Here is a 20,700-nt window from a genome sequence, read left to right as displayed (position 1 = left end):
CATGGGTCTACAGGCTTCTATGACATTTTCTAACCTAAATATCAGAGTCTGGAAAGGACCAGGAAGACCAGCCTGATCCAGGAGTACAGAGGTTAAGAACAGGAAAGAGAAAAACCAGAAAACAAAATAACTAAGTTTATTCATCCTCCTCCAGAGAATGTTTTCCCTGAAACAGTCTCTCTGACACCAAGCCCTGCTTCCACGACTGAGCTGTCAGGACCTTTCCTCCTTTTACTTTCCCAGGTAACCCAGACCTTTGGAAACAGATGCTTGAAACCAAACCAGGGTGAAACACAGTGGCAGGCCCTCCATAATCCCAGTTCTAGAATGTCCAAGCTGCCACACGAGAGGCTGTTGGGAGCGGCCTCCAGTTCCGAGATGAAGCCCCCTCTGCTGCTGTCAGCGGGAGGTCACTAGTTCTTTTAGGAGGAAGGGCTTTGCTGCCTCCAGGATGTCCAGTTTAGGGTCCAGTGAGCGGCCAAGCCCCTCCAACACCATGATGGCAAACACGATTGAGGCAAAGTTGCTCTCAAGCTTTACCTGAAACAGAAAAACAGGGGTTCTTTCTGAAGCCCATGGATAGACGGAGAGTATCCTGAGTAGTTACCAGGTCAACTTCCACTCCTGGCATCGTGTGTCTGCCCACATGATTTTTACTATCTACGTAACATTCTTAGAGATAAAGGACAGAAATGGTATGGGCCTAACAGAAGCAGAAAATATTAAGAAGTGGCAAGAATACACTTCATGACCCAGAAATGTATTTTTTCTAAGAATACACTGTATGACCCAGATCTTCATGACCCAGAAAACCATGATGGTGTGATCACTCACCTAGAGCCAGACATCTTGAAATGCAAAGCCAAGTGGGCCTTAGAAAGCATCACTATGAACAAAGCTAGTGGAGGTGATGGAATTCCAGTTGAGCTATTTCAAATCCTAAAAGATGATGCTGTGAAAATGCTGCACTCAATATGCCAGCAAATTTGGAAAACTCAGCAGTGGCCTCAGGACAGGAAAAGGTCAGTTTTCATTCCAATCCCAAAGAAAGGCAATGCCAAAGAATGTTCCCACTACCACACAATTGCATTCATCTCACATGCTAGCAAGGTTCTGCTCAAAATTCTCCAAGCCAGGCTTCATCAGTACATGAACTATGAACTTCCAGAGTTCAAGCTGGATTTAGAAAAGGCAGAGGAACCAGAGATCAAATGACCAACATCCGCTGGATCATCGAAAAAGCAAGAGAGTTCCAGAAAAACATCTACTTCTTTACTGACTACGCCAAAGTCTCTGACTGTGTGGATCACAACAAACTGTGGAAAATTCTTCAAGAGACGGGAATACCAGACCACCTGACTTGCCTCCTGAGAAATCTGTATGCAGGTCAAGAAGCAACAGTTAGAACTGGACATGGAACAACAGATTGATTCCAAATTGGGAAAGGTGTACATCAAGGCTAATTAACCTTATACACCCTGCTTAACTAATTTATATGCAGAGTGCATCATGAGAAACACTGGGCTGGATGAAGCACAAGCTGGAATCAAGATTGCCGGGAGAAATATCAATAACCTCAGATATGCAGATGACACCACCCTTATGGCAGAAAGCGAAGAAGAACTAAAGAGCCTCTTGATGAAAGTGAAAGAGGAGGGTGAAAAAGTTGGCTTAAAACTCAACATTCAGAAAACTAAGATCATGGCATCCGGTCCTATCACCCCATGGCAAATAGATGGGGAAACAATGGAAACAGTGAAAGACTTTATTTTTCTGGCCTTCAAAATCACTGCACATGGTGACTGCAGCCATGAAATTAAAAGATACTTGCTCCTTGGAAGAAAAGTTATGACCAACCTAGACAGCATATTAAAAAGCAGAGATGTTACCTTGCCAATAAAGGTCCATCTGGTCAAAGCTATGGATGTGAGAGTTGAACTATAAAAAGAAAGCTGAGCACCAAAGAATTGATGCTTTTGAACTGTGGTGTTGGAGAAGACTCTTGAGAGTCCCTTGGACTGCAGGGAGATCCAACCAGTCCATCCTAAGGAAATCAGTCCTGAATATTCATTGCATGGGCTGATGCTGAGGCTGAAACTCCAATACTCTGGCCACCTGATGTGAAGCACTGACTCATTGGTAAAGACCCTGATGCTGGGAAAGATTGAAGGCAGGAGGAAAAGGGAACAACAGAGGATAAGATGGTTGGATGGCATCACTGACTCAATGGACATGAGTTTGAGTAAGCTCCGGGAGTTGGTGATGGACAGAGAAGACTGGCCTGCTGCAGTCCATGGGGTCACAAAGAGTTGGACGTGACTGAGCGACTGAACTGAACATTCTTTTCCCTATCCAGTCAGTCTTCCCGCCATCTCATCTACTCACCCAACCCCCCCTACCCACTAGACATAGTAAGAAAAAATCTGGGGGATGCAGTGTGTACAGTGTGAATGTGTGAATAACTTAGAAGGTACTAAAGTGAAAAGTTCACAGCTAACACCAGAAACTGGGCTTCCCTGGTGGCTCAGCAGTCAAGAACCCTCCTGCCAGTGCAGGAGACTTGGGTTCAGTCCCTGGGTCGGGAAGATCCCCTGGAGAAGGGAATGGCTACCACTCCAGTATTCTTGCCTAGAGAATTCCACAGACAGAGGAGCCTGGTGGGCTACAGGCCATGGCATCGCAAAGAGCCAGACACAACTTATCGACTAAACAACAACCACCACCAGAAACTATAAATCTAAATATGGGTCATGCTTCAAAATCCACAGTAGTCTTTTTGAGACCAAGCACGTCTGGCTTTGCTCAAATACAGCAGGTTTCTTCCCCTTTGGAGCCAGGCTAACAGTAATAATAGTTTACATGGATTACCCAGTTAATCCTCAAAAGTAGTCATTGTGCCCACTCAGTAGATAAGGAAGCTAAGGCTCAGGGTGGCTGAGTGATTTGCTCAAGTCCTCTGGGTGAGGAGGAGTCTGTTTGTTTGTTTTAGTCACCAAGTCATGTCCGACTCTTTTGGGATCCTGTGGACTGTAGCCCACCAGGCTCCTCTGTCCATGGGATTTCCCAGGCAAGAATACTGGAGGGGGTAGCCGTTCCCTTCTCCAGGGGATCTTCCCAAACTAGGGATTGAACTTATGTCTCCTGCATTGACAAGAGGGTTCTTAACCACTGAGCCACCAGGGAAACTCACATGAGGAAGAGTTGAGCCAGGATTTAAACCTAGAACAGCAATCTGCTTTCAGATGGACAGAAGGTCAGGAAATGGAAGGATGACTCATGGGGAAATAACCTTTCATGAAAGCAAAGAGTCTTTGTCTCAGTTAAGGCCCAAAAAGTTGTCTGAGGGGTCAGATGGGCCAATCAGAAGAAAGCAGCGTGTTATGTATGCACTCATGGTGGGAGTGTAGAATTGTGTAGACTTTGGAAAACAGTATGGAGAAAAAGCTAAAATAATAATATGTATAAATCTATAAGAAAGTGAAGTTGCTCAGTTGTGCCCAACTCTTTGTGACCTTGTGGAATGTAGCCCGCCAGGCTCCTCCGTCCATGGGATTCTCCATTCCTTCTCTAGGGTATCTTCCCAACCCAGGAATCAAACCCAGGTCTCCCGCATTGCAGGCAGACACTTTACTCTCTGAGCCACCAGGGGAAGCCCCATATAAATTTATACTTAAATTTAAAAAAACCAACTATATCATCTAGCAATCCCAATTCTGTGTAAATATCCAAAAGAATTTGAAACCAGGATCTCAAAGAGATATTTGTTCACTGCAGCATTGTTCTTAGTAGCCAAGAGGTACAAGTGGCCCAAATGTCCATCAGAGGATGAACAAATAAAGAAAATTATGGTTATGTACATACCATGGAATATTATTTAGTCTTTAAAAAGGAAATCCTGTCGTCTGCTACAACGTCCATGAACCTCAAGAACACTCCATTGAGTGAAATAAGCCAGTCACGGAAGAACAAATACCATATGATCCTACTTATAGGAGAAATCAAGAGCTATCAAAACCATGGACCTGGTGGTTGTCAGGGGCTTAGGTAAGAGAGACACGGAGTTTTTGTTCAGTAGGTATAGGGCTCTATTAGAGATCTAGAGATCTGTTACACAACTACGTGGATGTGGCTGACACTGCTGAACGGTACACTTGGAGGTGGGTAGGGGCAAACTGTATATTAGTTTTTAACCATAATTTAAATTTTTTAAATTATTTTAAATTAAGTGCCTGGTGAAATATTTGAAGAGAATGGCTATACTTGGCCCTCTCTCTGCTCTCCCATCCTGGGAATCACAGTGACAACAGCAAACATCTAAAGCACTGGTAACTGTTGTGTCCCACGCAGTGTGTGAGGAAGGCTGCGTACCAGTGGGAGCCCCAAGGCTAAAGAACAAAGTCACGGGAAGTGGGGCTCCCTGGGCGGGCGGCCTTGGGGGCCAGGGCGAGTTGTTTGGTGCCAGCCTCGAGGAATGTTGGGATTAAATCAGATACTAATAGATGTTACCCAACTGAATTAGGTGGATAGAGGGAGGTCACAGCACACTGATCACCGTGTCACAGCCTCATCTGGCCCTCCTGGCAGCCCCGGGGCCTTGGAGAGGCCGCCCAGGTCAGAGCTGGCTACAAGCCTCACCCTCCAGCAACCTGTCCTGAGCAAATAAACTCCCAGGAGTGTGTGTTCATTCCCAGTTGTCTCTAAGCCAACCCCCAGCAATGATGAAAGCTTTCCCTAACTCTAACGTGAGATTTAAGTCGTTTTTAAAATAGAACTTGTCAAAACTCTTGGAAAGCATAAAGTTTTTCCCCCCAAATCCCACCAACTTGGGGTTACAGCGTGATCAAAGGAAAACCTTGCTGGATGTCAGGGAGTAGAAACAGCACTCTTAGCAGAGGGATCGGTGTACAGAACGTTTCCAGAAAAGATCTCCCGTAAGAGAAGAACCTGCCACAACCCTGAGGCCACTGGCCTTCCCCACAGACCTCCCTCCTGCCTGACCAGAGTGCAAGCTCCCCACCCAGGTCTCACCTTGTGAGTCATCAGCAACTTAAAGACATTCGAGAGAAGGCTGGAAACTTGAAGCTGGAAAACAGAGAGTCACAGGGAACCACTTCTCTCCCTCACCTGCCCCTCACCCACATCCACACCCACACACACCCCACTGATCAGAAATGGACTGCCTGACAAATCCCCAAAAGGACTACATTCACACAAGCCCAACTTCCACCTCATGACTGAGCTCAAAGGCCCTTCCCCCCCAGGAGAACCGGCCTGGAGGCCTCTACCCCAGCACGCCCGGCACACACAGAAATCACACTGGAATAAATAAGACAGGCAGTGCCAAGGGCCAGCTGCCGCTCCTCATTGCCACCTCTTTTTCTGACTCGATCCGGCCAGAGTGGACTTGGGAATGAACTTGGGAAGAAAAGTCAGCTTTGTTAGAACTGTGTGCAGAATTCAAAGTGGGCTCCGCTTCAGGTAAGGGCTTCCCTGGTGGCTCAGATGGTAAAGAATCTGCCTGCAATGCGGGAGACCAGAGTTCGATCCCTGGGTCCGGGAAGTTCCCCTGGAGAAGGGAATGGCAACCCACTCCAGTATTCTTGCCTGGAGAATCCCCTGGACAGAGGAGCCTGGCGGGCTGCAGTCCATGGGGGTTGCAAAAAGTCAGACATGGGTGAGCAACTAAAACTTTCACTTTTCTGCTTCAGGTCTAAATAAAGGATGTGAACACTAGGTGAGTCCTTTGTCTGCTCAGGGGCCTCCATGCTCCCTCCCCCACCCCATGCTCAGCTGAGCTCCTCGTAGATGAAGCTGCAGGACAGCTACACCTGGGTCTGGACAGATGTGCAGTATCACATATATCACCCCCTCCCCCGGCAACCACACAGGAGAGCCCGGTCAAGGAGCCACTCTTGAGAGCTGGAGATTTCAGTGGGCCCCCTTACCCCTGGAGGATGTGAGCCGAGGAAAAGGCCCTCCAGTGGCCTGCTCACCTTTTCCAGGGTGATGGTGTTCTTCCTGGCCTGGGTCACCAGCCGGGCCATCTCAGCCTTAAATCCCTCCACGTCCTCGCACTCGCTGGCCCGGGCGTGATGCAGGATGAGCTCAGCCACCCTTTGGCCCTGGAAGATGGAAAAGGAAAAAACATGCTAGAATCAAGAGGGCCTAACCCTGGATTCTCTGCCCAAATGTCTTCATATCTAGTTCTTTCCATCCCAGTTTCTCTACCCTCCTGCTTTTGCACCCCCTTCATCCATTTTTTTTACCTCGCTGCCTTCCAATAATACCTGGTCGTCAATCAAAACCTTTTGATGCTTCTCTCGGTTGGCAAGGCCCCACCCGTGCTCAGCACAATCAGAGGCAGGAGCTGTGTGGTCTCCTTTGTCTCCGAGGCCACACAGGCCCAGTGGCCAAGCCAGGGCCCCACTGCTCACGCTCCTCGAGGCACTGCCTGCCAAGCAACCGGCCTGGCCCAAAGGCCTGCCTCCGGGACAGACTAGTCATACTCTCCTTGAGGGCGGTCTTCCTGCCTGAGCAGAATTCCCCGCTCACAGCCTGCTGGCTCCTCCTCCACCCAGGATGCTCCAAGGTCTTCCTAACACCCACCTGGGCCCCTTGGTCATGGCCCAGGAGCCAAGCTCTTCCTCCTTGACTGTGACCTTCTTCCTCTGCCCTAACCTGTGCAGAGGAGCACCTCCCAGCCCCCACCCATCACTGCACCTAGATGTTTAACCTTGGCCTGGGGGACACTTTCAAACTGGCTCAGACTCAAGCCTCTGGTCTATCTACCACCACCCCCAATCCACCCCAGAAGCCTCCTAAGCAGGGGCTTCTCTCAATTTTGCCCTTTTTCCCCAGGTTTTTTTTCCCCCAAAATTTATTTATTTAGCTGCATCAGGTCTTATTTATGGCATGTGGGACCTTTAGTTATGGCATGCAAACTTGTAGTCCCGGCATGTGGGATCTACTTCCCTGACCAGGGATCGAACCCAGGCCCTCTGCACTGGGAGTGCGGACCACCAGGGAAGTCTGTCCAGCTCGTCTTTCCCGGGGTCTTTCCTGCTGGAGAATTCACTGTCACCCTGGATGTGGCACTTTAGATTGACTCCCGCAGAGGTTTCGCTGAGTCCCTTTTCCTAAATAACAATTCTCAACCACAGGAGCTCCTCCGAGGGGTGGGATGAGAACTGAAAACCAGTCATCTCCCCCTGCCCCAGGTGACTTCCCACACAGGGAGAGTAAGTTCCCTGAGCCGCTGCTTCTTTCCAGCCCCACCTTCTCAGAGCAGATGGCACGCACTTGAGGCCGCTATTATTGTCAAGAAGCTAGCATTTCCAGAGCCCAACTGTATAGTGACTGAGGACGGAAGAGAAACCACCAGAACATCACTTGAGAAGGAGGCACTGCTTCCCATCATCCTAAACCATGAGCTGCCAGGAACAAGCCTGTTCTGTCTACGGACCCTCGGTGGCTTCATCTCCTGGGCTTCTCTTCCTCCTCCCTCCTTCCTCTCTCGGGAGCACCCTTGGCAAATGCCGGCATTAACAAGAATGACAAACCCTGAGGAGCCCCGTGGTTAAAAAAAAAAACTCGGCCCCAACCCCCCGAGGGCCCGGCGGGCCTCACCTGGCCCATGGCCACGGCCATGAAGACAGCCCGGAAGTTCCTCAGGTCGGCGGCCTGCAGCTCGGCCACGATGCCGGCGTCCAGCAGCACCAGGCGCAGCGGGCAGCGGGCCGGCGACACGGCCACCGCCAGCGCCTCGCAGACGTCCACCTGCTGCAGCCGCGCCTCTGGGCCCTGGGCAAGACCGTCGGCGCCCTGGACGAGGATGTTCCCAGGGTGAAGGTCCGCGTGGACGAAGTTGTCCACAAATATCTGCGGAGAGACCAGAGCTACTCCAGGCTGAGTCAACCTCACCATCCCACCTCCACCAGGCCACACGCGGAAAAGCTTCCAGGGTGACGGCGAGTTCCCGGAGATCCAGGACAAGGCAGGGAGGCGGGTGCGCGCCCCGCTGTGAGCTCACCATCTTCAGGAGCATGTTGATCCCCAGCCGCGCAATCTTCCTCTTCACGTCCAGGGGAATCCCTGCGTGCTGGTAACTGGACACGGGCACACTCTCCTGTGAGGAAGACGGGGTGAGAACCGCTTCAACGGCACAGCCGCGACTGCCCAGGTCCTCATCCTCCCAGGGACACACAGGTACTGCCTTCCCGCTGATTGGGAAATGACCCAAAGAGTTTTTCCTTTCCCAGAACGCCTGTGCATCCGTCACCCACAAGTGAGTTGTAACCGACATTTACACTTCCCTTCTATAATACATCTCAACAAGTCCATAGGTTCCCAGGGAGGAAACCCACTGACTGCCGCCCACAGGTAAGAGAGGCTGTGAGGTCAGGATGAGCTTGTTTCTAGTCAAGAATCATCATCACTTCTCGGCCTTTTGGCTAAGATCAAGGGTAGTATCTAGTCAAGAATCAGCCAACAGGGACACGAAGGAGCTCTGCGACCTCACTGGAGGAGAAAGAAAAGGAAGAGAGAAGGGGAGCTGCTCCATAGGCACTTGAGACAGGTTGGTTATTTAATTGTCAAACCAGCCTGTTGAGATAGATCTTGTAATCTTAATTAACAAATTAAAGAACTAAAGCCCAGAGAGTTTAAGTAACTTGCTCAACGTCACACAGCTAGTAACAGTGGGTCATTCAGGCCACTCCTCTGGGTCACGTTACCATCTTTACAAAGGAAGCTGGACCAGAAGACAGCTGAGGCCATGAGGCACTTCCTCTGTGCATACTCTGTGTGCAGGACACTTTGCATTCAACGTGTCATCACCTCCTACGAGGCAGGAAGGGTATCCTGCTGTTCTGCAGGAGGTAACTAAAGCCACCCAGCAAATATTGGGTTGGCCAAAAAAGTCATTCCGATTTTTTGTAACAGCGTAGGGAAAAACCCAAGTCAGATACAATTGGCAGAGCAGACTTCCAGCAAGTCTGAGGGCAGGGCCAGGCTCTTCCCCACCTTGCTACCCTACCTCCCACCCTCAGGCGGATTCAAACCCCTCTCAGACTCAAGCCTTCCTATGGAGCAGAGATAAAAGGCAAATGGCTAAGGGAAGCTCTCCTTCTTACTTCGTATGTCTCCACCAGAACATCCTTGGTGACGAAGGGACGCAGAGGCGTGGGGAACTTGACGGAGTTCACATTTAGGAAGTTGCACTGGAAGAGTTCGAGATTCCGAGCCTCATACCGCAGGTCGATCTACAGGCAAGTGGAGAGAAGAGGTGAGGGAGGGGCTAGTCTGGGCCAGGGACAGCAAGAAGCCCCCAAGAGCTGGCAGAGCCCGAGACTCACCTGCCTGCACCAGCTAACCTCCTGCAGAACTCCCAGGACACCTGAGGGTGAAGGCCGCCCCAGAAGTCTCGATCCCCCATCCCTCCCCACCACATGGCTCCAAGCTGCAGACAACAGACACACTGGAGAACTTAACAGATTTCACATTCACCCCGCCCCAAGAGTCCCTGCAGAGGATTCCTTCTCTCACCCTTCACACCCATGGGAGACCCACTGCCATCAGCTCTGTAGCCCTCACCACGCTCAGAGCTGTTTTTTTCCATCCCACTGTTCCTCCCAAGGTGACTCGAAACCAGTCACCTGAACCCCAGCAGAGGTGTCTTAGTTGGGTTCCCTATCCCCCAGCTCCCCTTTCTACAATCCATCTGCCGGTGCCCACCACCACCCCCTGCAGGATAGAGTCTGCATTGGTTAGGAAGACGTCCAAGGTGGGTCATGGTCTGCGCCCAGCTTCTTCCTCCAGGTCCATCTCTTGTGATACAGCCTCCTTTTTTTACAGCCCCAAACTCCAGCTGCACCCAATCTGTAGAGCGGGAGTATCCCAGCCCACCTAACACTTCCCCTCTGAGTGCCTTCTGTACTCCACCTGACTGGAATGTTCTTCCCCCATTGGGTCTAACTGCAGACACTCTCCTTTCAAGATTCCACTCAAGCCTCGGGAGCCTGGACCCGCAGGGTGGAATGACCACTTCCTCTGTTGGGCCTCAGCTAAGCCCAGCTGAGCCCGTAAGAACTCCTATTGGAACTAGCACTTGTGCTGCAAACACTTCACGTCAGCCCTCCTCCTCCTAGTACATACTTCTTGGGACCAGTCAGGAGGGCACATTTGCCCAGCCAGGACTGGGTCCCACCATCAAAGAAGATTCAGGGAACCCCACTTGTTTTCTTTCACCAGATCCTAACAGAGTTTTTAATACTTGTTGTATGAATTTATAAATGAACATACATCCCTCTACATACACCCAGACTCTAAGCTTTCAAGCCAGGCAGCATTATGAGACCACTGAGAGCTACAGCTGGCAGGAAGAGTTGATTTTTGAGGCAAAATGGGGTGAGTTACAGAGCTATAGAGGTCTGAACTTGAAGTGATGGCATCTCACAGTGCGTATCAGACTTCTTGAAGCAGAACTGAAGTTCAGGTGGGTGGTGGAACTGAGAGTATTAACACCAAGATGGGTGTTGGAACAGCAGCTATTTTTCTGTTTTAATTTTCTTTTATTATCAAAAGTAGACACCTCCATATCATAAAGCAAAGCTTTCTAAACGTGAAAATGCATTCCTGGGGCTTAAAACCCTAAGTCAGATGACATAAATGAAGTTGGGCACACGGCCTCTGAAAGCCTGTCAATTTCTGTGCCAACCACCAGGAAGCCAGCACAGATGGCTCCTTGGAGCCTTCAGGGACTCCAGTGTGTCTACTGAGTCTGGCTACTTAAACAGGTGTCCCAAAGGCCCTGGACAGGGCCCTTGTCTACTCATTAAACCCCAGAAACAAAGGAAAACAAAGGCACAGTGTGTGACTTCACTGATTCTTCTTCTCCTGGAGTGCGGCCATTGATTGCAGCACAGATAATGCTCTATTCGACCAGACTCATTTCGTTTGCAGCCCAGGCTCTATGCAAGACCGCCTTCCCCAAGTTCCCTCGTAGTTACACTGGGCCTGACATGTAGCCTGGGAAGAAGTGAGGTTCATCATTTCCAGGCCTGGCCACAGAATCCTTTACATGACCCTTCATGGTCTCTCTCCCCATTCCATACTGACCCCAATGACTAAATTTGGAGGAAACTGGGTCCCTGAGTAACTATGGAGTGGAGCTCCCACCTGCTCCCCCAGTTTACCTGCATGGAGCTTCCATAGAATAGCAAGAAATAACCTTGCTGCCTTAACTCACTGAGGTTTGGATATTCTTTGTTATATCAGCTAGCATCACCTATCCTGACTAATATTCTACATTAGCCATGGCGCCCTGAGAAAAATGCTCATCCATTCAACATTTATGAAACAGCTGCTAACAGCAAAAACTGTTGTATGCTATTTACGACTGAGAGAAGGCGAATTCACCTGTTGCACCATGAGCTTCTCAAATTCCTCCACGATCTCAGGCAAGCTGAGCCACTTGATTCCTGGCAAAAGTGCAAGGGCCCGGCTGCCCATCTTCATCAGCAGCAGGTCCATCTGCACCTGAGCGAGCAGGCCAGGGTGCAACACCTGCCAAAAGAGGAACAGTGAGACAGAGGAGGGATCAATCAGGGGGGCACATTTGCCTAGCCAGGGCTGGGGCCCAACATCAAAAGAGATCTAGGGGACTTCCCTGGCAATTCAGCAGTTAGGACTTCATGCTTCCAATGCAGGTTCTACCTCTGGTTGAGAAATGAAGATCACACATGCCTTGTGGTGCAGCCAACGTCCCCCCAACCACCCCCCACAGAAAGAGGACCATCAGCTGGCTGAGGGGAAGCAGTTCCAACACCCATTCCTTTGTGCCTTCCTGAGGGGACAAAAGGGCAGCTCCCCTGAGCGGCACTCAGCTTTGCTGGGAAGAATAGGTTGGCTTCCCTTCCAAATACACTGAGTTTAGATCAGCAGCTCCCAAACATCAGCAAGCATAAAAAACCAGTATGGGCTGCTTGGTAAAGTGTGGACCCCCAGCCTCCTCCAAGACCTACTGAATCAGACTGGCTGGGAGGCAGGGTGGAAATCTGCATTTTACTGAGTGTCCAGGTAACTGAGTCAGGTAGTCCTAAGCCTGCAAAATACTGCTCTAGAGTCACAGGACTCCAGAGGTGAGATGGAAAGAGCTCTGGGTTTCAAAAACTCCAGTTCTGCAACTCATCCCCTGTATGAAACTGGACCGGCCACTCAACCTCTTCTCAGCTTCCTGTTCCATCATTTAAAACACGCAGATAACAGCCTCTACCTCCACCACAAATCCTTTTCAGAATAAAGTGGAATGTAAATAAACATGTAAGAAAAACTAGTACAGGGACTTCTTGGCGGTCCAGTGGCTAAGACTCTGGGCTACCAATGCAGGCGGCCCAGGTTCAACCCTTGGTGGGAGAAGGAGATCCCGCGTGCCACAGCTAAGAACCAGCACAGCCAAATAAATAAGCAAAAAAAATTTTTTTAAACCTGTTTAAAAAAAATGCCCACCTCAGGCACCTCATACAGATTAAATAAAGGGGACACATTTCCTGGTATACAGCAGGCATCTACTCCTTTAGTCTCCCACAGAGCAAAGGGAAACTTCAAGATACTTTGGACAGGTGTTTCCTAAACATGCCTGATGTTGCGACTCATTTGCAGCATTTATAAAAAAGCCAGGTCGGACTCTCCCCTTGGAAATTAGGTTTCAGCCTTGGAAATTAGGTGAAATCAGTGAGGCACCCTTGGGAGGGATTTTTCTGTGAGGGTGAGAGCACCAGGGTATTGGCTACTAGCATCCGCTAGTTCTCCTGGGGGTGTTCGGATCAGGGATGGAAAGGTGTGGAGAGAAGAGATGATGGAGCTGGGCAGGGGTGACTGGAAATGAAGAGACGGAAGCTGATGTTGTAAAAATGAACGCTGCCCTCTTGGACTCGCCATAGCACACCTAACCTAGTCTGTCTCCCATTTATCCCGACCCCAGAGCCAAGAGGTGAGCTGGATGGATGATGGGTCCTCCCCCCGCAGAGACAGCCAACTCCAGAGCCTCTTCATCTTCCTTTTTCAGGCCATTTGCATCACTCTCCTTCAAGCCAAGAAATCAAACAGCTTGCGTGTCACAGGTACTCAGAAAATGGTCAAGCTGAAAGAAACCAACGGAAGGCAAAGTGGGGTAATTTGCAAAGGGGTGTATCCTGACCTGGGTAGCTCCGTGGAGTTTGTGAGGTTTTAGAGATGGGAGGGCCTGGCTGCAAACATCAGAACACTTACTTTCACGGCCACGGGGACGAGGTGATCTGGCTCCTGTTCACCGGTGGGCCCTGAAGCCTGAGACAAGGATGCATTGGATCCAACCAGGTCCGCCTTAGGGAAGAGCAGCCTTTCTACAAATGACTGGTCGGCAAGACTCTCTTGAGGCCTCCCCGCCTTCCCCAGGCATCCAGGGAGCTCGTCCAGCCCCCCACCTGCCCCAGTTTCCAAGGAGAGCTGCAGTCTAGAGGCCGTGGCCAGTCTCTGGATGCTGTCCTTCTCCAGGAAGGAAGGATTGGCACGCGCTTTGTACACTTGGGCCACGCAGCCAGAACCCACTGGCTCCTGCTTCTCAAAGCAGAGGACCCTCCCCCAGTCCTCCCCAAAGGCCTGGCGCAGGAAGTGTTCGGTGTGAGTCCAAGGATGGGGCGAGACCTGGACGTGCAGCCTGGAGAACTGGGCGCAGAACGCCTCTGAGAAGAGATCCCGCCGGGTGCTGGCCCACTGGCCCAGTTTGATGTAGGTGGGGCCCGAGGTCTCGGTGGCTTTCAGAAGCAGGTGGAGCCAGAGACTGGAGACACTGGGAGCCAGGTAGGTGAGAGGATAGAGTAGGAGGAGGGGGAAGAATTTCACCAAGAGAGCCCCTGCTCTGAGCCAGATGCGCACGTGCAGGAGGAGCCAGCCCAGCCGCCCCTCCGGAGGGACTCTCTCCAGCGGCCCATCTTCAGCCAGGTCACTCCAACTGGTCTTCCGCCGACGTACGCTCTCCGGAGACCCCTCGCCAATGTCCTCATAGGTGGAGACGAGTTTGGGCAAAGTGCCAAGCAGAAGCCAACAAAGTCTAGCCTTGCGACAGCCCTCAGAGGGTCTCAGAAGGCCGAGTTCCTTTCTGAGCGCAAAACCTCTCAAGTGCGCCAAGCAGACCCTGAGAGAGAAGCGCCAGGGGGTCACCATCCTCTCCCAGAGGTCACGGCCTCGGCTGCTTGCCTCCACTTAAGGAGGGCCCATCTATGTTCCTTCTTTTCGCAAGGCGGACATGAGTCCGGGCCTCCGCTGAGAATTCCGCTAAAGAGCGAGGCAGCAGCGAGACGAAGGGGGAGCGCAGACCTGGCCGCCCGTGTGCAGTCCCCAGGACAGGGACGTGACCTGCGCGAGGTGGCCGCGCGGGCGGAGACCGAGCCTGGCGACCGCAGGGTCACCGCGCACGCCCGCCGGCGCCAGAGTGCACCCGCCGAGGGCCAGGACGCAGCGGTGCTGCGCGGAGGGGCGCGAGGGGGACAGATCGGAGGGCCGCGGTGCGGAGAGCCTGGTGGGGGTGAGGAAGAACCAGATAAGGCGAGGGGTGGAGAGCTGGGGCCGGGGGCGGAGGCAGCGCGAACGGCCGAGGACCAGGGCGCGAGCGCGCGGTGGGGAGGAGTCTGGTGGGGGCTCCAGAGAGCCGAGGTCCCAAGGGCACTGGAGGTCTGGGCGCCAGGGGCGGGGAAGGAGAGCGGAGGGTCGCGGAGCGGAGGACCGGGGATCGGGACTAGGGGGGTCGGGGGTCGGAGGACCGGGAATCGGGGACTGGGGGGGGCCGGGGAGCTGGGATCCCGACGCCCAGGCCGCGCAACGCGCGTCTTCCGGGACCGCCCGCCCGCCGGCTCGGGAACCGCCCCTTTAAAGCGACCGCGACCCAGACTCCGGCTGAGACTCACCCGGCCCTCGGGTCCTGGGGCCCCACAAATAAAATTAACCCCAAACGCGCCCTCCACACCCGGTCTCTCCACTGTGCGTCTGTCTCTCCAATGACATGGTAGCTTTCCTTACAAAGAGCGTGGAAACGCGGGAACGCTGGGTAAATTGACAGCCGTTTCCTGAACACAGGTCTGGTTTTCAATTGAGCGGGACCGGGAGGGTGGTAGGAGGAGTTGGGTGGGGGGGTGTTGTCCTTGGACGGCGGGATTCCCAGGCTGCCCTGATTTGGAGAACGTGTTTGGACTCCGGGGCTGTGGCTCCGGAGTGCTCATTCATTCAACCAAGTCTATATTTCTTAAACTCAATTTAATATTTATCGAGGCTCAATAATATCTACCGTGCAAGGTCCTGGGAACATGGAAACACACATCCTGACCTTGTAGGCTCATCACTTTTGAGGAAGATCCCACCGTGAAAGAAGGGAACAATGGGGACGATGCCAAGCTGCGCCCTGCGGGTCTCCTGGACACGAAGGTCTCTTTGTCCCCCGTTTCTTGTAGGCAAGACTCCAGCCTCCAGGACCTTCTCAGAGTCCCAAAGGACAGAACAGTTGCTAATCAAGGGAGGAGCAGCCAGGAAACCACCTGAGGCAAGATTAAAGGGACATCAAGAATTAGGAGACCTAACCATCCAAGCCGCTGCACACCCTAACCTTGTCAGCAACCTCACCCTTTTGAAACTTGGCAGAAGAATGTTACCATCTTGATCCTTCTCAGGTACCCTTGCCAGACTATATAACCCCTCCCTATTTACCAGGGAGGGGGGCACAGTTCTTGAGGCGCTAGCCTACTGTATTCCCCCTTTGACTGGCAAAGTAATAAAGCCACTCTTTCCTTCTCCTCCATAACTGTCTCCATATTTCTGTTTGGCACTGGTGCACAGAGCCAAAATTTGGGCAACGAGAACCCCCAGGATGGCAGCTACTTGGGAGAAGAGGGGAGGGTGGTACAGGTGGGAGGGTGTTCAGCCACAGAAAGAATAAAGCCCCCAAATAGGAAGGTGTTTGGTGTGAGGTTCTAGGGGAGTTTGTTTAACTGTCAAGAACCAGAAGAAGGCCAGATAGCTCTACCAAGCAAAGAGGAGTGGAGCAGAGCTTGGAAATCAGCCAGGACAGCCAGGGAAGGCCAGCGGTCTTCTGCTCTGCTGTTTGGGACTTGGAGGCTGCCTGCGCTGGGGTACCACAGTCTCCTCTACATTCATGACCCTTTATCTCCACGTGGGTGACAGCCTTCCAGAGAAGTCTGCCAGGGACTCACAAGTGGAAAGACCCTGGAGACGTGGCCCATGCCTGCTGCTGGAAGTGTGACTGCCGCTAACAGCCTAAGGAGTGCAGGAAAACCTGGGGACTCCTGCGCTGCCAGCTAATAATCCAACTCCCATTTCCCAAGATGTACAGACCCTTTTGAAGTTCTCAAGACAGAAGTCATACCTAACTCCGCTGTTTTCAAGTATGGCCAGCCATTAACTATACCCTCCAAGCTTCAGAGTACAAAACGAAACAAGACAAAGGCTAACAGAGTTTTGCCAAAAGAACCCACTGGTCATAGAAAACACCCTCTTCCAACAACACAAGAGATGACACTACACATGGACATCCCCAGATGGTCAATACTGAAATCCGATTGATTATATTCTTTGCAGCCAAAGATGGAGAAGCTCTATACAGTCTGCAGAAACAAGAACGGGAGTTGACTGTGGCTCAGATCATGAACTCCTTATTGCAAAATTCAGACTTAAACTGAAGGAAGTAGGGAAAACCACTAGACCATTCAGGTATGATCTAAATCAAATCCCTTAGGATTATACACTTTGAAGTGACAAATAAATTCAAGGGATTAGATCTGATAGATAGTGCCTGAGAAACTATGGATGGAGGTTCATAACATTGTACAGGAGGTGGTGATCAAAACCATCCCCAGGAAAAAGAAATGCAGAAAGGCAAAATGATTGTCTGAGGAGGTCTTACGAATAGCTGAGAAAAGAAGAGAAGCGAAAGGCAAAGGGGAAAAGGAAAGATATATCCATCTGAATGCAGAGTTCCAAAGAATAGCAAAGAGAGATAAGAAAACCTTTTTAAGTGAACAATGCAAAGAAATAGAGGAAAACAATAGAATGGGAAAGACTAGAGATCTCTTCAAGAAAATTAGAGGTACCACAGGAACATTTCATGCAAAGATGGGCACAATAAAGGACAGAAACAGTATGGACCTAACAGAAGCAGAAGATATTAAGAAGAGGAGGCAAGAATACACAAAAGAACTATACAAAAGATTTTAATGACCCAGATAACCACGATGGTGTGATCACTCACCTAGAGCCAAACATCCTGGAGTGTGAAGTCAAATGGGCCTTAGGAAGTTAATGGAGGTGATGGAATCCTAGCTGAGCTATTGCAAATCCTCAAAGGCTGTATATGGTCACCCTGCTTATTTAACTTATATGCAGAGTACATCATGAGAAATGCTGGGCTGGATGAAGCACGAGCTGGAATCAAGATTGCTGGGAGAAATATCAATAACCTCAGATATGCAAATGACACAAGCCTTAAGACAGAAAGCGAAGAGGAACTAAAGAGCCTCTTGCTGAAAGTCAAAGAGGAGAGTGAAAAAGCTGGCTTAAAACTCAACATTCAGAAAACTAAGATCATGGCATCTGGCCCCATTACTTCGTGGCAAATAGGTGGGGAAACAATGGAAACAGTGAGAGACTTTATTTTGGGGGCTCCATAATCACTGCAGATGGTGACTGCAGCCATGGAATTAAAAGATGCTTGCTCCTTGGAAGAAAAGCTATGACCAACCTAGACAGTATATTAAAAACAGAGACATTATTTTGCCAGCAAAGGTCCATCTAGTCAGAGCTATGGTTTTCCCATTAGTCATGTATGGCTGTGAGAGTTGGACCATATAAAGGCTGCTTACCAAAAAATTGATGCTTTTGAGCTGGAGAAGACTCTTGAGAGTCCCTTGGACTGCAAGGAGATCCAACCAGTCTATCCTAAAGGAAATCAGTCCTGAATATTTATTGGAAGGACTGATGCTGAAGCTGAAACTCCAATACTTTTGCCACCTGATGCAAAGAACTGGCTCATTGGAAAATACCCTGATGCTGGGAAAGATTGAAGGCGGGAGGAGAAGGGGACGACAGAGGATGAGATGGTTGGATGGCATCACCAACTTGATGGACATGAGTTTGAGTAAGCTCCGGGAGTTGGTGATGGGCAGGGAAGCCTGGTGTGCTGCAGTCTATGGGGTCACAGAGTTGGACACAACTGAGCAACTGAACAACAAGCTTCCTCTGGTTTATGGATCCACTCTTGTCCCAAAGGAGTAGAATATTCTTGTATGCCTTTAATTCACCAAAGGGCTTAATGAGGACTTAATTTGAAACCAGAGGCCCTAGGTTCTAGCCCCCTAATTAAGAGGTAACCACATAAGTGGGGGCCTCTAGGCAGGAGGGAAGATGGCAGAACAGGTGACCCACTCAGTGCTGTTTATGTCTGGGTTACCAAAAAAAGAGTTCGCAGCTTTTCATTATATAGTATGTATGGATGAAGGCGACCTAAGACCTTTGAATAGAAAAATCAATCAAATTAAAAATAGCAGAGCAAAAACCAAACTGCTTGGGAGCTGAAACTCCAATACTTTGGCCATATGATGCAAAGAACTGACTCATTGGAGGAGACCCTGATGCTGGGAAAGATAGAAGGCGGGAGGAGAAGGGGACAACAGAGGATGAGATGGTTGGATGGCATCACCAACTTGATGGACATGAGTCTGAGTAAACTTCAGGAGTTGGTGATGGACAGGGAGGCCTGGTGTACTGCAGTCCATGGGGCCGCAAAGAGTTGGACACAACTAAGTGACTGAACTGAATTGACCTGGGAGCTATGATCCCCAAAACAGCTCATTGTTGAAGATTCCTGTTACGGCAACTACACTGACCTTGAGCTTGTCTACCAGCAGAGGGCGTGGGGCCGCAGAGCCTTCCTGGAGACGCTTCCCTGAGCCGGGTCCAGTCCCGCTCATCCCCACAGGCCCAGGGTCTCAGCCAAGTGTCACAGTGTGACCATGGCCTAGCCAAGGCCACAGCCCTTTCTTCAGTTGACTCACTGCTTTTTACCTTAAAAAATAACTGTAGATGGAAATTAGTTTGGCGGAAGGATAAATAAAAAAATTTTTGATTCCCCCTCCCCCAAAAGAGGTAAACACACGACCTCACATGGTCTGTCTGGGCCTCTGTTTGACTTCAGGCAAATTGGGGCGGGGGCTCTGACTAAAGCTATACAAATTCTCTAGACTTCCATCCATGTGGCAATTAGCATCTTTTTTGTTTGATTATTTCTTTCTTGACCTCTCCATGTAGCATATGGGACCTTAGTTCCCAGACCAGAGATAGAGCCATGCCCTCTGCACTGAGTCTTAACCAGTGGACCGCCAGGGAAGTCCACCAATTGGTGTCTTTAACAGTTAAGAGCAAAATTCTGGAGCCAGATAAGCCTGTTTTCAGTTCTGTGTGACCTGTATAATGTTAGGGACAGGTTACCTCACCTTTTGGAGCCTCTATTCCTCGCTTGTCAGATGGAGGTATAAACAGATCCTGCCTCTCAGACTTTTGAAAGCCAAAACTGTATGTGATGTACGTAACACCAGGTGTCACTAAATGTTAGCAAGTATTGTCGTTTATACTATCTAGATAAACAAAAGTTGTTTCACAGATTCGGAGGCAACATCATGGAAGATCTGACTTGAGCCCCTTGTGGCATCCTAGAAATTCCCCTGAAGCGGAGGCTCTCTAACTTTAGCATCCATCAGAACTCCCTGAGGGCTGGCCCTGTCCCCAGTGTCTGATTCTGTAGGTTGACGTGGAGCCTGGGAATCTGCAGTCCTAACAAGTTTTGGTATGCTGCCGCCTGTGGGCCTGGGAACACAGTTTGAGAACCATCGATCTTGTGGCGGTGGTGATGGAGCTGCAGGTGGTAGTAGACGGAGGTGGTGGTGGTCGTGATGGTGGAACAAGTGCAGCATCTCAAGGAATTACAGTCGCCCACACAGGCGCAGTTGAGGAGTCCCTGAGGCCCATGTGGATTTCACTTGGGAGAGCAATGTTGTACACAGTAAGACATCATGGACAGCAAAATCAAACAGTTATATCAAATATAAACCCTAAATCAAAAATTGAAAGGGCAGGCTTTGAAAATCACAGGTGTTGATTTGCAGTCAAGCTGCTTCTCACATGGACAATTCTATGTAATGTTTCATGAGTAGTAACAACAGTCTAAATACAGACCGTATTTAGAATGGCCAATGAATTAAGAGGCTAGATATACAAACAGACACAGGCTGGACCATATATGACGATAGAACTCTGATCCACAGCCTCTATAGCAATGGGCCCAGAATACTCAGGACTTAGTCAATGACTGCAGCTTCTCTAATTTTTGCCCCCACTACCAACTCAGAACCAATCATAGAAAGCCAAATAACCTCTCCAAACCCAGTCACAAAAGATGCTCCGGCCTCCAGCCTCCCAAAGCCAACAACTTTCAACTCAGGGCACCTGATGCCTTTTCTCTAAACCTTTTTTCTAAACCTTTTCCACTAGCATTTGATTCTCCACTTGTACTGGAGTCTCTGCCAAATACAATTAATTGTAATTGACTCTCTTGCTGTTTGAAAATTCTGAATAAATAGCCTCTGCTTGTACTCATTTGAGTGGTCT

General features: G+C 50.2%; 1 protein-coding gene across 2 annotated transcripts; it reads right to left on the bottom strand.

The window, feature by feature from the left end:
- Window positions 1–119: 119 nt before the first annotated feature.
- On the bottom strand, window positions 120–14,896 carry ADCK2 (aarF domain containing kinase 2). Of its 2 annotated transcripts, XM_043463880.1 has the most exons (8): window positions 13,267–14,896; window positions 11,416–11,562; window positions 9,132–9,260; window positions 8,030–8,125; window positions 7,627–7,878; window positions 5,994–6,122; window positions 5,029–5,082; window positions 120–540 (listed from the first exon to the last, which is right to left on the bottom strand). In XM_043463880.1, exons 1-8 carry the CDS (start codon window positions 14,197–14,199, stop codon window positions 400–402), a joined length of 1,881 nt encoding a protein of 626 aa, XP_043319815.1. In that variant the 5' UTR covers window positions 14,200–14,896; the 3' UTR covers window positions 120–399. The 2 variants fall into 2 exon arrangements, with proteins under 2 accessions (XP_043319815.1, XP_043319816.1); XM_043463881.1 differs by lacking the exon at window positions 5,029–5,082.
- Between the last annotated feature and the right edge of the window lie 5,804 nt (window positions 14,897–20,700).

This window comes from Cervus canadensis, chromosome 3, assembly GCF_019320065.1.
Source record: "Cervus canadensis isolate Bull #8, Minnesota chromosome 3, ASM1932006v1, whole genome shotgun sequence".
NCBI classification, from domain to species: domain Eukaryota; kingdom Metazoa; phylum Chordata; class Mammalia; order Artiodactyla; family Cervidae; genus Cervus; species Cervus canadensis.
The sequence above is the reverse complement of the archived record's forward strand: the minus strand, read 5'-3'. Positions and strand labels throughout refer to the sequence as shown.